The 15475-nt window shown below is 37.2% G+C and overlaps 1 protein-coding gene across 2 annotated transcripts in view; it reads left to right on the forward strand.

Moving 5' to 3' along the window:
- LOC117332427 (cytospin-A-like) overlaps positions 1-15475 on the forward strand; it is a 51336-nt gene that overhangs the window by 25659 nt on the left and 10202 nt on the right. Inside the window, exons 1-2 of one of the 2 annotated variants that reach the window (XM_033891324.1) lie at positions 10053-10397; positions 11926-14792. In XM_033891324.1, the coding sequence (XP_033747215.1) occupies positions 11953-14792 (2840 nt within the window). In that variant the 5' untranslated portion in view covers positions 10053-10397; positions 11926-11952. Of the gene's footprint in view, positions 1-10052; positions 10398-11925; positions 14793-15475 lie in introns of those variants that run through there. The other variant, XM_033891323.1, reaches the window with a different exon arrangement.

Below are 15475 nucleotides of genomic sequence, written 5' to 3' on the forward strand. Positions count from 1 at the left end.
TCTTATGTATTTATGCATGAAAAATGTCTTTAAAAATTAAAAAAAAATCATATATACAATAATTTTAACACATAATATTGTATTGCCAATTTTAAATTAGATATTAGATAAAATAAATATTTTAGATATACATATAAATGCATTATGTTTGGTTATAAATCCTTAATTTAACCTCCAGGTAAGTATCAACAGGTAACTTTTACAGGTAAATTTACATGTTGGCATTGGACCCCTTTTAGGAAAAAGACTATAATCACAATCAAAACAAACTGCTCTACAGGTAAATTCAAAATGTTGGCGTTCAGAGATACACCCGCCTTGCGGCCCATCAGTATTACAGCAAAAACAGAATAATGTCATGTGCATGTACAATAAGGATATCAAAAACATATACAAAATGACTTAATGTTAATTGTATGATATGAAAAATAACCTACATTGTACAAGACAAGAATGACTTTGATAGAATGGCGTACAGCTGTGAAATATATATGAGATAATTGTATGAAGTCATATTCATAATTTGATAGATTGGAAGACGACAGGCATAACATATGAAGTAAAAAAAATGTGCCAGAAAATGTCATTTGCAGGAGGTAACCGGAAGAAAATACATGGTAATTAAACAATACACATTACATATTAAGCTTGAAACATTGAATGTAATATAATAAACTTGATCGTAAATATTTACCTAAATGACAAAGTTCCGTACTATTACGTACTGCTAGTAACTGTACAAGTTTATACGACGACGGACGATTCCAATAGTATTTTTTGATAAATTTTTTACGTAAAGTTACATAGAGAGGACAAATGAGAATAAAATGAAATTCATCTTCTACCTAATTTTGGTTACAATAAATACAAATTCTATGTGCCCTTGGGATATTACGATATCTGCCTTCTTCTATTCTTAACTGATGAGATGATAAATGAAATTTTGATATAAACCGAGAATAAATATCTGGAACTGATTTTGTTAAATAATACTGTAGAGTAAAAGACTCTAACAAAAATTTATACAGATAACATTTTGATAATTTTCAGTAAATTCATTCCTTAATTGAGTAAAATTATCGGTTAGGTGTTGTTTGAAAAGATGCAAATATACTTTTTCGTTATTAACGCTTTGATTTAACCAAACATCACCAAAGCCAGTAGACATCAGGAAGTTTTTAACCTGGCATCACCAGTTACAGTTTCTGTGATTACATACAATCAATTGCAAGCAATATGATGGTCGCGGGAAAGAAGCCATGTGTTTTATTTGAGAAATAGATGATTAAATGGATGGTCATACGCCACTGATATACTGGAAGTTGAGCGTCCAGGTGTTATGTTAGTTCTGTATATTTCATGTTTGAAGTGACGGCACATGCCATGGTCAACGACGTCACTGTCACTGACTGTCAGATCACGATTGACATTTGATAAGCCTATGGCGCGGGTTCTAAATGAAAGGAAGTGTTTTTAAAGGATTATTTTGAGTCCATTTTCATCATTGCATTACCAGCTGATATTATATAGGGAATGTAAAAAAAGATGTAGGTTAAAACAAAACACTGTCATCAAGATAACATCTGGATAAAATAAGCTTACCATAAATTCATTGCTGACATCTTTATGGTCAATATATAAATATATAAGCAAAATTTGAATTGTATTATCATTTGAGTTTGAGATATTAAGGTTAATTAGCTTAATTTATACTTATATACTTCATCTTTTTCATGTTTAATGTGCATATTGGCAGTAAATCTGATCAGGAATCGATAAGAAATGAATAAATATAGCCTGTAAGGCATTTAATTCTTTAGTTCAGTATAACATCTCTCTGTAACTTTTTCAATTGTGAACATCATTTTAGCATTGACTACAACCTTTGACAGTTTAACCAAATCTCAAGTAACTTTTTCAATTGTGAACATCACTTTAGCATTGACTACAACCTTTGACAGATTAACCAAATCTCAAGTAACTTTTTCAATTGTGAACATCATTTAAGCATTGACTACAACCTTTGACAGATTAACCAAATCTCAAGTAACTTTTTCAATTGTGAACATCATTTTAGCATTGACTACAACCTTTGACAGATTAACCAAATCTCTAATTCACAAAATTTTTAAGTGGCCATGCAGGCATCTTATAGCTAGGTCAATAACTGGCCGTTTATGGTGAATTTAAAGCGCCAGGGTAATTTAAGGACATGCCAGGATTTGAGATGGAGGAAAACCAGAGTACCCATAGAAAACCACCAGCCTACGGTCAGTACCTGGCAACTGCCCCACGTAGGTTTTGAGATTTTCGAGGTGTCGGGACACCTTAACCAATCGGCTACTGCGGCAAAATGCAATAAATGGAATGGGTACTTTCTATATACCTGGAAAAACAGTAGGGTCTCGAGATATTGAAAAATCAAATTCCCCAGTTAGGGGTTCCCCTGGATGATGATCCACTCCACTGTAAACTTCAGAGTTACTGTCTTCAAAGTACTGATGTGCTCTTAATAATATTGTGCCATTAAAACTATCCAATAACATAATTTTTCTGATAGAGAAATCTTTAAACTTTAATTTGATATAAATTTCACAACATTTGAACTTCAAATGAGCAATTGAGGGGATGGAGTCATTGGTAATAACACATAGTGAACTAATTGGTTGTATACGAGACCTAAAAACCCTATAAATCTCACACAGTGATCCCCCACCAGCTGGGATACGCTTAGTTGATACAGAGGATCTGATTTAACTTATTCGGTGTTCGAGTTGGTCTATGGAATATTTCTACATGTTGGCCTGATTTGCTATGAAAAGTGAGCGAGTATGAACTGGAAGATGCAAGCATTTTCGTGACATAGTTATGCTACTTTCAACAATATGTGTGTACAAAAGGGGTCTATGGAAAATGACTTGGGCTATATACATATATGGGATTTCAGTTTTCTGTTGACCAATTGTCAAAGAAATTTTCATATATACATGTTCTTTTATATCCTGCTTTTTAACCATGAAATTAATGGAACATCGCACCAAATATTGTTTTTCCCCCAAAATATGAATTAAACAGCACATCCATAAATATGTCCACCATTAGGAATGGCAAAAACACTGATTACCTCCCCTGTCTTTATTGGGAATGTGATTGATTGGCAGGATATAAAACCTGTATAAAACCACCTATCCGTATCGGTTTGAAATGAGGTTAAATTCTACAAATGTATTTACAGTGTGTGTGCTTCCGGCAATGCTTGAAATTTTCTTCGTTTAATTGCCCTTGACAGACTAAGTTTCATTTGTATGGACTATTAGGTAAGTAAAATATATAAGGGTGGATTACTGATTTTTGTAGTGGATCATTGTTACCATTAGATTTTATATGGTCAAAACCAGCCCCTTGTCTGATGTATCGGATCATTGTTACCATTAGATTTTATATGGTCAAAAACCAGTCCCATGTCTGATGCATGGGATCATTGTTACCATTAGATTATATATGGTCAAAAACCAGTCCCATGTCTGATGTATTGGATCATTGTTACCATTAGATTTTATATGGTCAAAAACCAGCCCCATGTCTGATGCATGGGATCATTGTTACCATTAGATTTTATATGGTCAAAAACCAGTCCCATGTCTGATGCATCAGGTCATTGTTATAATTACCATTACATTTTATATGGTCAAAAACCAGTCCCATGTCTGATGTATTGGACTCACATTATTGTCTAAAACCAGCCCAATGTCTGATGTATTGGACTCACATTATTGTCTAAATGAGATCATCATGTACTATATTGTTACTTGTAAGGTTCTGCATAGTGTATTAATTATCTAATGTGTCTGGAATGATATGTTTTCATAGATTTTTCCTGATTAATATCCTATGCCTGTTATTGTGTCGCCTACAATGGATGTCGAAAAAGCGGCACATACCGTATTTGACCTAATAAGGGCGCCTGCCCTAATAAGGGCGCCCCTACCTTTTTTCAAGGAAATAAATCTTTGACTGAGTGTCAAAACGGTGTTCAAAAGTAATAATTCATGTGAAATATTTTGCTACTTTATGTGTTCAATTTTCTTCAGCAAATTAAGTAACTGGAACACATGTTTTCGCCACATTTTGTGTATTCCTACAGGCTACAGATGACATTTCAGTGCAAAGAGCACCCAAAACTAAACACACATACAAATAATAACTTGCCATCTTTATTTGAGGATAAAGTAAAGACTTCATTCTTGTTGATAAATAACTTTTGTTCAGAACAGAAAGCTAGTAAAAGACATAGTAAATCAATTATTAGGTCAAAGAAAACGATGTCTGATATGATCTGGGAAATCACCTGATTCTATAAATAGAACACAAAAGAGTTCCATTTGAACATAAATGGTGGAACACACGTTCTCTGGTCTAAAGATCAGCTGGCATGGTTTACAAGTTTACAGGAGTATTCAAGTGATGTTGACCCTTATTAGGTCAAATACGGTAGGTATTACCTTTTTTGCCATCAGCGGCATCTACAATGTTACAGTTTTGCGTTTAGTTCTGTTTCTGACAAAGCTAGACCAACAAAACCTCTATCATACATATAGCCTTGGTAGTAGAACCTGGGCTTAAAAAACAATGGTAAGGTTTTGTATTTAGATCTTACATATTCGGCTGTTTCTGACAAACTGTAAAAGCTAGAGCAACCAAACTTGTAGGTGTATCTTGAGATGAAAAGCTGAATGCATTGTACTCTTTTCTAGCATTTCTGCGATTTTTGTATAAATCTTTTGGGTTAAAACCTTGAATTTCTGGTATAGAACAAAATCAATGTTAAGGTTATGCATTTAAGTCTTTTTCTGACAAAGTATAAGAGCTAGATCTACCAAACCTTTGTTATAAATGTATCATGGGTTGTAGAGCCTACTGCACAGTACATTTTATGGATGTCTGCAATTTTCAACAAGTCTGATCTTCTGATTTTGACAAAGCGGGACACAGGCGACACATATAAATACATGTCATTCTCATTTTTCTGAAATTGCTCATATTGCTGCAACATAATTCATGAAATATTTCGTAATTCAAAACTTGTAAACTCCATCTTTTTCATTCCTTTACAATACAGCTGTGACACTTAGCAGTAGAATTTCCAGTTTAATGGTCAACATCGTAATCTCATTTGGAAAATGTTAATATTCTGTTTCCTTCTGTGATATGAAGTCAGATATATGTTTGATGCTTGTTGATATGCCTATAGTGCATGGTTCCGCGGTGGCCGAGTGTAAGGTGTCCCGACACTTTATCACTAGTCCTCCACCTCTGGGTTGCGAGTTCGAAACCTATGTGGGTCAGTTGCCAGGTACTGAATTACTGTAGGTCAGTGGTTTTTCTCCGGGTACTCTGGCTTTCCTCCACCTCCAAAACCTGTCACGTCCTTAAATGACACTGACTGTTAATAGGACGTTAAACAAAAACAAACAAACAAGCATGGTTCATTGTCACCACCCAAACATTGATTTAACCTGGATTAGACCTTCGATGTATACGTGGGTATCAATCCTCGATGAAGCAAAAGATGGTTACTCTTCTGGAGCACTCTCAATGATCTTATTCTGGTACTGTTTCAGGAGTCTCCATGCAAATCCATATACTTTTATTTATATTTTCATGTCCTTATTTAATCAATTTTTAATTTGAATTAAGTTTTCATTTTTATGTAAGTATTCTTTGTTGAATTTTGGTTTTGTATTTGGGATTCCTCAACGGACCCCTGTATCTTGTATTATGGAGGCATGGCAATTTGAAGTAGAAAAGTTTGGTCCTAATTATAAGCTATCTGCCTTGCCAACCATAACATAGACACAGTCCAATGATTTTGAATCAGTACAGTTGTATAATATCATTGTGTCAATGCTAGAAAAATATGTTGAGGACACAAAAACAACCTATGATATGACTAAGCACTAAAAAATTTAGGGTAAGTATTGATAAAAAAAAATATTACCTGACATTGTTACAATGCACATTTAGTTTCGGAGAAATTATTTCTTTTTGTTGAGCTGAACAGAGTGTATAGACTTTCTCTGTAGGTTTTAAGGGACACCTGTCAAGATTTAAGTGGACTGTCATGCTATAGCTAAATCTTGTTCATTTTCTATCATTTCATCATATCTACCATTATTCTGTTTGAATGCGGTCATGCCACAGGGACCTGTTACAAGCCATCTTAAATATTGGTACAGGTCCCTGTGAGTAATGTTGGTACAGGTCCCTGTGAGTAATGTTGGTACAGGTCCCTGTGGGTAATGTTGGTACAGGTCCCTGTGGGTAATGTTGGTACAGGTCCCTGTAGGTAATGTTGGTACAGGTCCCTGTGGGTTATGTTGGTACAGGTCCCTGTGGGTAATGTTGGTACATGTACAGGTCCCTGTGGGTAATGTTGGTACAGGTCCCTGTGGGTTATGTTGGTACAGGTCCCTGTGAGTAATGTTGGTACAGGTCCCTGTGGCTAATGTGATATCAAGTTTAAATTTCAAGTTGTTTAGACTTTTTTCAAATATAGATTGATAAATTATTTTTATAGTTACACAAATATACATTCTAATTACTCCCATGATTCTATATATACACGATTAGATAAGACTTCAGTATGCATCCAGAGAAATATTTAAATTACTTCATGATCGTGTATAATTGTCTCATCACACCCAGAGACTAATACACAGTGAATCACTGTATTTTTGTACACATGAACTTCCTGCTCAATTTGATTATAATTTGTTATTTGGAACGATAGCTGTATATACAGCCTTTGTACTTTTCTCTTTTGGCTCTGACTTTGTGATCAAAAGCTAGTTGAGATGGACATGGATCTTAGTAGAGGGCATACATTGCTCCAGAGCCTTATCATAAATTTATAGCTGAAATGCTTTGAACCGCCCCAAAATATGGATATATATATATCTGGCAAGAGTTCATCTCATCTTAAAAAGTTTCTTTTTTCCAATTTTATCAAATGACATAAAGTCCTTTTTATTTGTTGGATGAATCAGACATTTAATCAAAGTTTCCTCAGTGCAGCTTCAACCACAGATACAATTACTAGTTTGACAATCTCAAATGTTACTAGGTGTTTACACAGTGGATAGGTCTGGAAGGTGAGATAAATTTCAATACAGGTAGGCAGTGTTGATTTCATTTTCTGATGTTAATTGTTCTGTTACATTCTGTTATTATTATATTAATGCTCAGGCCTATTATATTGTACAAGGAATTTAGTGGAAAAAAAGTAGTGTCATTGTAAAGCTTCATGTGATATTTTACGATGTGATTCAATTCTTAATGGAAACCATTGAATGAATCACATATCAGATCTGCAGGTAAGTGTGTCAATCACAACAGCATTAGAGTAGATGTTCTTGAATTTAATTTGTTTGTTTTTGCTTAACGTCCTATTAATAGCCAGGGTAATTTAAGGACATGCCAAGTTTGGAGGTGGAGGAAAGCCGGGGTACCCGGAGAAAAACCACCGGCCTACGGTCAGTACCTGGCAACTGCCCCACGTAGGTTTCAAACTCGCAACCCAGAGGTGGAAGGCTAGCGTTAAAGTGTTGGGACACCTTAACCACTCGGCCACCGCTGCCCCCCCTGGAGTTTAATAGGTTACTGTGCATATATATACTATGGACCAGTTGGTAGATGGTGAAATCACGACAAATTATGTTTCATATGAGGCCAAAGGTAAAGAAAATATGAAAATTCCATTCCATATTTGTGCCTGAATTTTATAAATTTGATACACGTTTCCCTTGGAAGGTCACACATGACAGGTTTGACTATGCTTCCTTCAGTCATGTAGCATACATATACCTGTACAGGGAAAACATTGCACATTTGAGAGCTGCATGGGAACATCCTTTTCTATTGGAGCTTATAATTACCTAGCTATAGGTAACCAAATATCATGGTATATCTCTAAGTATTTGTACTCATCAAAATTTTGGAAATTGTGATCTTTGGGACTCATCTGAAAAAAACCTAAATGATACTGACCGACTTTCTTACTCTCGTTGCTTGTTAGAAAGTTAATATAAAATGTATTTGGTGGTAAATATTATGCAACAGTGTAAATGACAGCCACGTACAGATTTAAAGACTGGTTGAAGTGCAGTTGGTTGATAACAGGTGCACAGTGGTTCTAGTGCAGTATAATGAATTTATCAGCAAGCTCTTCATGTTTTTATCTATTGGAAATGTTTGTCGAATGCTGTAAGAAAGATATGTCGGTCTGATCAACACAGCCTGATCAACACAAAACGTTGACCCCAAGGTGTCTACCTGTCTGTCAGTCTCGTAACACCAATATTTATTTATGTTTTACCTGTGTTTTATTTCATTATACCTACACGTACCTGGTTACCTGGCAGGTGTAAAACTTGTATGTTGCCAGTTTGGTGGTATTCTTTACCTGTTAATGAGAAACAGGTCTCTCTATACTTTTCTGGCTCCAGTATACAATTTGTAAAAACACTTGCCTGAAGTATTATAATATACAATGTATATAAAAATCATGTGACAAAGATGTTTTACATGTTTCCTGTCTGTCCTGGAGTCGATTCAATAGCTGCAGGTTCACATTTGATCCTACTAGGCCAGATTAGGCCCGCAGTAAATCACTTAAGGATGTATGCTACCTTCTTATCTTATTACTTTTCCGAAAGAAATGAACGCAGAATTTTTTTTTTTTTTGTAAAACCATGTTGATAGTAGGGTTTAATTAAGTGAAGTGATAACTTAAAGATTTATCTGAAATTATTGAAATAAATGACAATGGAACCTTTAATTAAAATGTCTATTTTTAATCGTCAATTAATTTCATGATTTGTCCAACAATGAGCCCACGCTTATTGATAAGTACATGTGCCCTTATTTGTTGCAGTTGAGTGAAAATGCAAAAAATATCTACTAGTCTAGAAAGGCTATGTGAATTTGGTCTGGAGCATGTAATGGTAAGGGAATGGGTCGAAGGGGAGGAGGTTGGGGGGCAGGGTCTGAGTCACGCAGGTTTTCCCTTGGGTTCTCTCTGGGTTCTCCAGTTTCCTCCCATAGTACGACCCCTTGGACATGGGACATGTCAATCTTGGCTAATAAGTGTGATTAATATAAGTTGATATAACTTGTTTCACTATTGTTGTGAAATCAAAGCTTACATTTGAGTTTGTCAAAGTCAGGTTGTGTGAATTTATTGTTGGATACATCAGTGGGAGTCTATATTGTATGCAGAAAAGGTTTGAGTCTGAATGGATATGATCTAATAGGTAAAATTAAGATTATTCAATATACAATGTACCATGTTTTTAACTGAATTTGCTAGGAATCGTGATCTCAGAACCAGTGAGTTAGTTTGTAACGTTCCTATAAATGTTATTGCAAATTTTGCTTTGATTCATCATGAAATCCACTGGTGAGCAATTTGATACAGGCCATTTTGGCCTTTTGCTGTATTTGTCAATTACAGTATAAGCCGACATGATCCTTTGAATACAGGAAATGTAAACGGTTTTGGCAGTTTTACAATTTTGGTGTCGTGATCTATCTCTGAAGCAGGAATATAAATTAAAGAAGATAGGACTTCACTATACACAGTACTAGTGCATACAGAGGACAATTCCAAGGTATATTTCCTTAAGGAAATTGTACTTGCAGCATGCCCTAATTTTAAGACCGAATGTACCCTCAGGGCAGTGAAATGCAAGGCACTGTGGTGCACTGTACATGTATACGTAGCCATTACCGTAATTGGATGTTTTAAACGTAATTTGATATTAGTTTGTTTGACTGCTATACCTTTTGTCCTGGACGTAAATGCCTCCAATCTGTTTTGATTTATGCATTACAGTTAGAAACATTAGGTTGGCCATTAACACTATTGTACAACACAGAGAGTGTACATGGCAGGGGACGGTGGGAATAACCTAATTGTCTAAGGTGTCGGTAGACAGATCTAATAAGTGTAATCACACTAGTTGTTGATCTCTTACCAGGTAATAGTTACTGGTATGAGTGCCTTCCAGCAGGGTTTTATTAGCAATTTAAGTGAAGGTCTTCATATGGGCTTTAATACAAATCCTGAGAACCCTGGAGGGAACAGGTATGGAATTGAACAGGATGAATATACCACTTCCTGGGAGGACTGGTGGCCGACAGCTGGTCATGATCACTGGCTGGTCAAGGGATGGTCACACTCTGGTCAAGCTGGACATTGTGTCTTATAGTGTAAACAGGGAATTTGAATGTAAAATACATATGACAGATCTGCAGCTTGCCAGTGAGATTGGGATATAATATATCTACAATTGGGATGGTCTAGCGGTGTTTCACTTTTAAATGTTGGATCCCATAAGGTATAACACACTAGCTACCAGTTTGTTCTTGTGGTTTTCTAAGTTGTAGTGGAAGAGTTGATAAGTACGAAATATATTTGAAGATGAAAATTACCGTCTTTTCTGCAAATTGTTTGTTGATATAAATCTTGATGTCTAATTTATAGAGAAAAGCTTGCTTTGAGGGAAAATTATATCCAATAATTATAATTTGTAAACCGTAACAGGAGGGAGATATATATATATATCTTTTTGGGAGAGCTTTTGGTCTATCAATTTGGTACTGTTTACTAGTTGCTCAATTTTGTTAGGCTTTCGTAGATTTAATATTCATGAAGACATTGCAGTGTAAATTTGCTTGGTCAGTAATTTTGTCCCCAGAGATTTAGGGATTACAGTTCAAAACTTGGATGTTTAAAAAAAAACAATCATATTTTCTTCTTTGGTTCTTTTATTTAATTAATGCAGTTGTATTATGAAACATTAGAGAGGGAATACAATTTTTGGTAAACATGTATTATAGCAGACATAATCATTATTTTTTGTTTACACAGTAGAAATATTATGGCTATATATAGGCAAGTTACAGGGATGAAAATGGATGAAAAAAATTGTTGGACAATATGTATACATGTATATTAATTATAAATGAATTCAAGTCCTTGCCATGGATAAATGTATGAAAAATAAAACAAAAACCAAATTTACCGCAAGGTCTTTCTGCCCTCTTCAACTTATCACCCGATGAAGCTGAGGAGGGCAGAAATTAAAGGTGTTGCAGTAATTCTTGATTTTTGTATAGGTTTTGAAATATTTCCATGAAAGCGATCTTTAGAAGTATTAAATTTTCATACTAAAGATAAACATTTTCTTGTATTTCCAGTGATTTTTCAGGCTATTTTGGGGAAAAAATTGTCGGGAATTTCAGCTGGCCAATTGGCAATTTTTTTAATGAAATCTCATTGATAATGGGATCAGTATCCGAACCCATTTATATAGGCTGAAAAATCACACAGCTCCACTCATCTCAAATGGTTAGGTTCAAGTCTGTGTATAAGTTTATATTGTACACTTCTGTAATACATTATAGTCATACAGCTATCGCTTGTGAGGACGGATTTCTTAAAATAGCATATACTTTCTATTTATTTACTCTTGGATTGTCAGTTTTTCCAGAATGGTACGTAGATATTGGATTAATTAAATGGTGTGGTATATATATACTTCAGGGCAGACAGACTGGCTATATATTATAATGGCATTAAACATATCTATAAGACAGTTCTGTTCATAACAAAAAGTATTTTCATCATTCACGTAATGGTGCATACAAGCTATTTTATGACTTCAGCCAGCAGGGTCCATCAGTGCAGAAATAAAGTTCATTAATTAAATAACTTGGTTTCCTCAACAATTTTATCCTCATAAAACATCCTGGTCTTAAGCATGCAAGTATTAGATATATTTTGACAATATCATTGAAAATTGCAATTTAGTACAATTTTGCTTCCTCTGTCTAATGATAGCCGATTGTTTTGTATTTTGACAGATTCCCTAGCACGTGCCCACAGTCACCATGCAGGCGGATGTAAAAATGAAGAAGACGTCCACGCCAATCAGGACTACCCCTGTTAAGACTAATCGTGGCTTTAAGGAATCTAAATCGGACCATATGAGTCTGTCCTCGAAACAGAAGGCCCCTCTGCAGAGCAAGTCTGTTGGCTCTCCACTGGGAAAGCCCTATCTCAGCAAGAGCTATGAGAATCTGACTTTACACCAGAAGAAGAAGCTTTCAGCCTACATTGATCATAGACCTAAATCCAGTCTCGGGCTGCCAAAGGCAGATAGTACAGGCAAACAGAGTAACAAGGAAAACCAACAGCAGAAAGACAAAGAAGGTTTTGTTAAACCAAAGCCTGTTAAGGCTTTCATTGTGGCCCCAATACGCAAGGCTTCCAGCACCCAGCACATAGATAAAAGTGGGAGTAGTGGGGGTGGAGGGGGCACCCCTCACAAAGCATACACTAGTAGGATGCAGGCCATGAAACGTGCACATAGTCAGCAGAACGTCAGTAAGGACAAGCTGGCACGCAAACGAACTTCCGCTCCGGCTGATGTCATGGCTTATAATGCGGAACTTCTCGCCAACTTCGAGAAAGACAAAAAACTACTTGAGGCTAGAATCTCGGAATTGGTGCAAGTCGCAGAAAACAGGAAAGCGGAAATAGAGAAGTTCAAATATGAAACTAAAAACTTAAAGGAACAAATTCCTTCTCATGATTTAAAGGATGAAATTCAGTTTTTAAGGTCGGAAAATAAGTTGTACATGGACCAGTTGAAGGATTTAGGACATCCAGTGGAACAGATAACGGATACAGAAAAATTGTCACGGTTAAAGAGTCAGGGTGCCAAAGGAAGTAAATCTGTGGAAGGGAATGTTCCAAAAAGTATGAGTTGTGACAGTTTGTCTACGGATGGGCGGTGTAACACAGGTAAACTGGACACACTGGACAGGTCAGTGACCTCTGAACCAGGGATGTCCCTGAATGACATTTGTAGCCAAGTGCCTGAGCACCCGTCGCTCTGTTCTCTGGAAATCAGCAATAATTGGGAGAAAGGCAGTAACAAAAGCAGCGATGCTCTCAGTGAGGTCAGCGTGGCAGGACTGACGGAGCGTATACTGCAAATGGAGGAGAGCCACTACAGCACAAATGAAGAACTGCAGGCCACGCTGCAAGAGCTTGGAGATCTTCAGCACAGCGTTAATGAACTCACTGACGAAAACGAGCGGCTCTTCAACGAGAGGAACATTCTGCTGGAGTCTCTGTGTACACAGACAGAAAAACTGGAACACTGTCGAATACAAATTGAACAATTGAAAAGTCTGTTGATCAGTGGCACCTTACCAGATACTACCAACAGGGAGGTACAGCTGCTGGAGCTGCTGAAAGCTGGTCAGGTTGAAAGAGAGGAGATGATACGCAAGCAGAATGAGTACGCAAATGCACTTCACAACTGCGAACAAGACCTACGCGAGTCGCAAGATGTTGTAGATGCGACACGTGATAAATCGTTGCTATTGGAGGACACTGCATCCAGTTTAAAATCTGAACGTGACACATATGCACGCCACAACTCCGAACTCAAAGAGCAAGTGGCTAATAATAGAATAGAGATTTCCCATTACAAGACACTACTGGAGAATGAAAAGACACGTGTTCAGGAGCTTGACCAGTATTGTGCTGCTTCGAAGCGTTCAGACCTGGAAGAGTTGCTTCACAACGCCCTACAAGAGAAAGACAAGTTGGAAGATAAATTGGCCAATACAACAGAAAAATTGCTTCATAGTCAAAATGAGGTAGACAATCTACGGGAGTCACTGCGGTCCCGTGAGGAAGAGATTATGGTCACAAAAAACAATGGACGAACACAGCTGCATGATCTAGAGTACAAGATAGAGCGTCTTGACAAGGAACGCGAAGAAAACAAGATAGAAATTGAATCGTTACGGCAGCGTTTGACTGAGGAGGAACAGGATACGGACCAGCTGCGTGAGGAAAAGAAGTGCCTGGCGGTGGAAGTTCAGGGGCTTCAAAAACAGCTTGATACTGCTGTACAAGATAAGATCAAAATTGATGCAGATGCACGCGAGATCCGGGAGAAAATGGATCAGAAAACCGAGGAGTGGCAACAGTTCCAGAAAGATCTTCAGGTGGCTGTGCTGGTCGCAAACGACTTTCGGGCTGAGACTCAGGAGGACCGTGACAAAATACAACAAGACAATGCTACTCTCGCCGAGAAAGTGGCAAGTTTGCAAAGTGATGTTGACAGGCTACGAGAGGAGAACGAGAAACTGAAATCGCATAAAAATCTAGATGAAAAGAGTAGTACGCCAAAGTCGATCATGTCAAATGCAGAGTTAAAGGGCAAGGTCATGTGTACTGTGGATCGTGAATTGCTACATCTACGTGACAAACGTCAAGATAAGAATGCAACACAGTCTGTGAAAAGCTTGATCCGCTCCATTGAAGAACAGGTGAAGAGTGGCTGTTCATCTCTTCATTCTAGCACTTGTAGCTCGCGGAGGAATTCCGACACCACAGATGGAAATTCTTTATCAGGGATCCGTGAATTCCAGGATCTTGTGAAGTCTCCCTCTTCCCCAAATGTTGAGAGTTCTCCGTTGTATAACACTAGCACTCCAGATGTTACCCTCCGTTCTGCTCTCAAAAAGACAGAGAAACCCTCACCTATACGTCTTTCAGTTGGCATGCTGTCCTTTGATAGTCCCCGATCGCCGTTAGAGACAGGGCCGAAGTCAGCGCCCCCTAGCAGCAAAAGCGAAACATCGCCAACAATAACATCTATACTTTCCAATAGACCATCGGCCAGCATAAGGCGTAGCAGTACAGTCGGGTGAGTCATGGACCAGTAATAGAATATGAAGGACTTTAGCACCATAGAAAATATAACAATGTCAAAACGTAAGAGGCTCATGCTTTAGCATCCTTGCTAGCCAAGGCTTCTGATTACGTTACACTCCACGAACCCTTGGCAGATATAGTCATCAGTTCTGGCCCTCGAGCTGAGGTTCTCCAAAGATTGTACGTCTCTGTATTGAGGTAAAATGCAATATTAATGAAACAGTCGACAATGTAGCTCTGTACTGGGGGCTGCAATTTTTATTTACTGCGAAACCAAGCCTGAATGTAAAATGTGATTTAATTGGATGCCCTTGGATTCCAGGGCGTGGCGGTTTAAACACAACTATATCTGCCAAGGGTTCGTGGAGTGTAACATAATTAGAAGCCTTCGCTAGCGAAGATGATGCTTTAGTGATAGGATGCAGGACTATGTGACAAAAGTGACACTAGTTCAAGTCCTGGCTCGGGCGCTGAAATGTTTCCTTAAGAAAGAAACTTTACTCTGTTGTATTCCAGTTGATTCAGCTGTAAATGAGTATTTGTTAGGGCAGTGTAAGAAATGTCATTTGTAAGCTGTCAGTGTCAAATTGGCAGCTCTGGCTGTGTGCTACCCAGAGAGTTGAGGAAGATATTGGCTAGTTGCTAAAAGACCTAATAACCGTAGATAATGATTTT

This window comes from Pecten maximus, chromosome 8 (genome assembly GCF_902652985.1).
Source record: "Pecten maximus chromosome 8, xPecMax1.1, whole genome shotgun sequence".
Classification (NCBI taxonomy): Eukaryota; Metazoa; Mollusca; class Bivalvia; order Pectinida; family Pectinidae; genus Pecten; species Pecten maximus.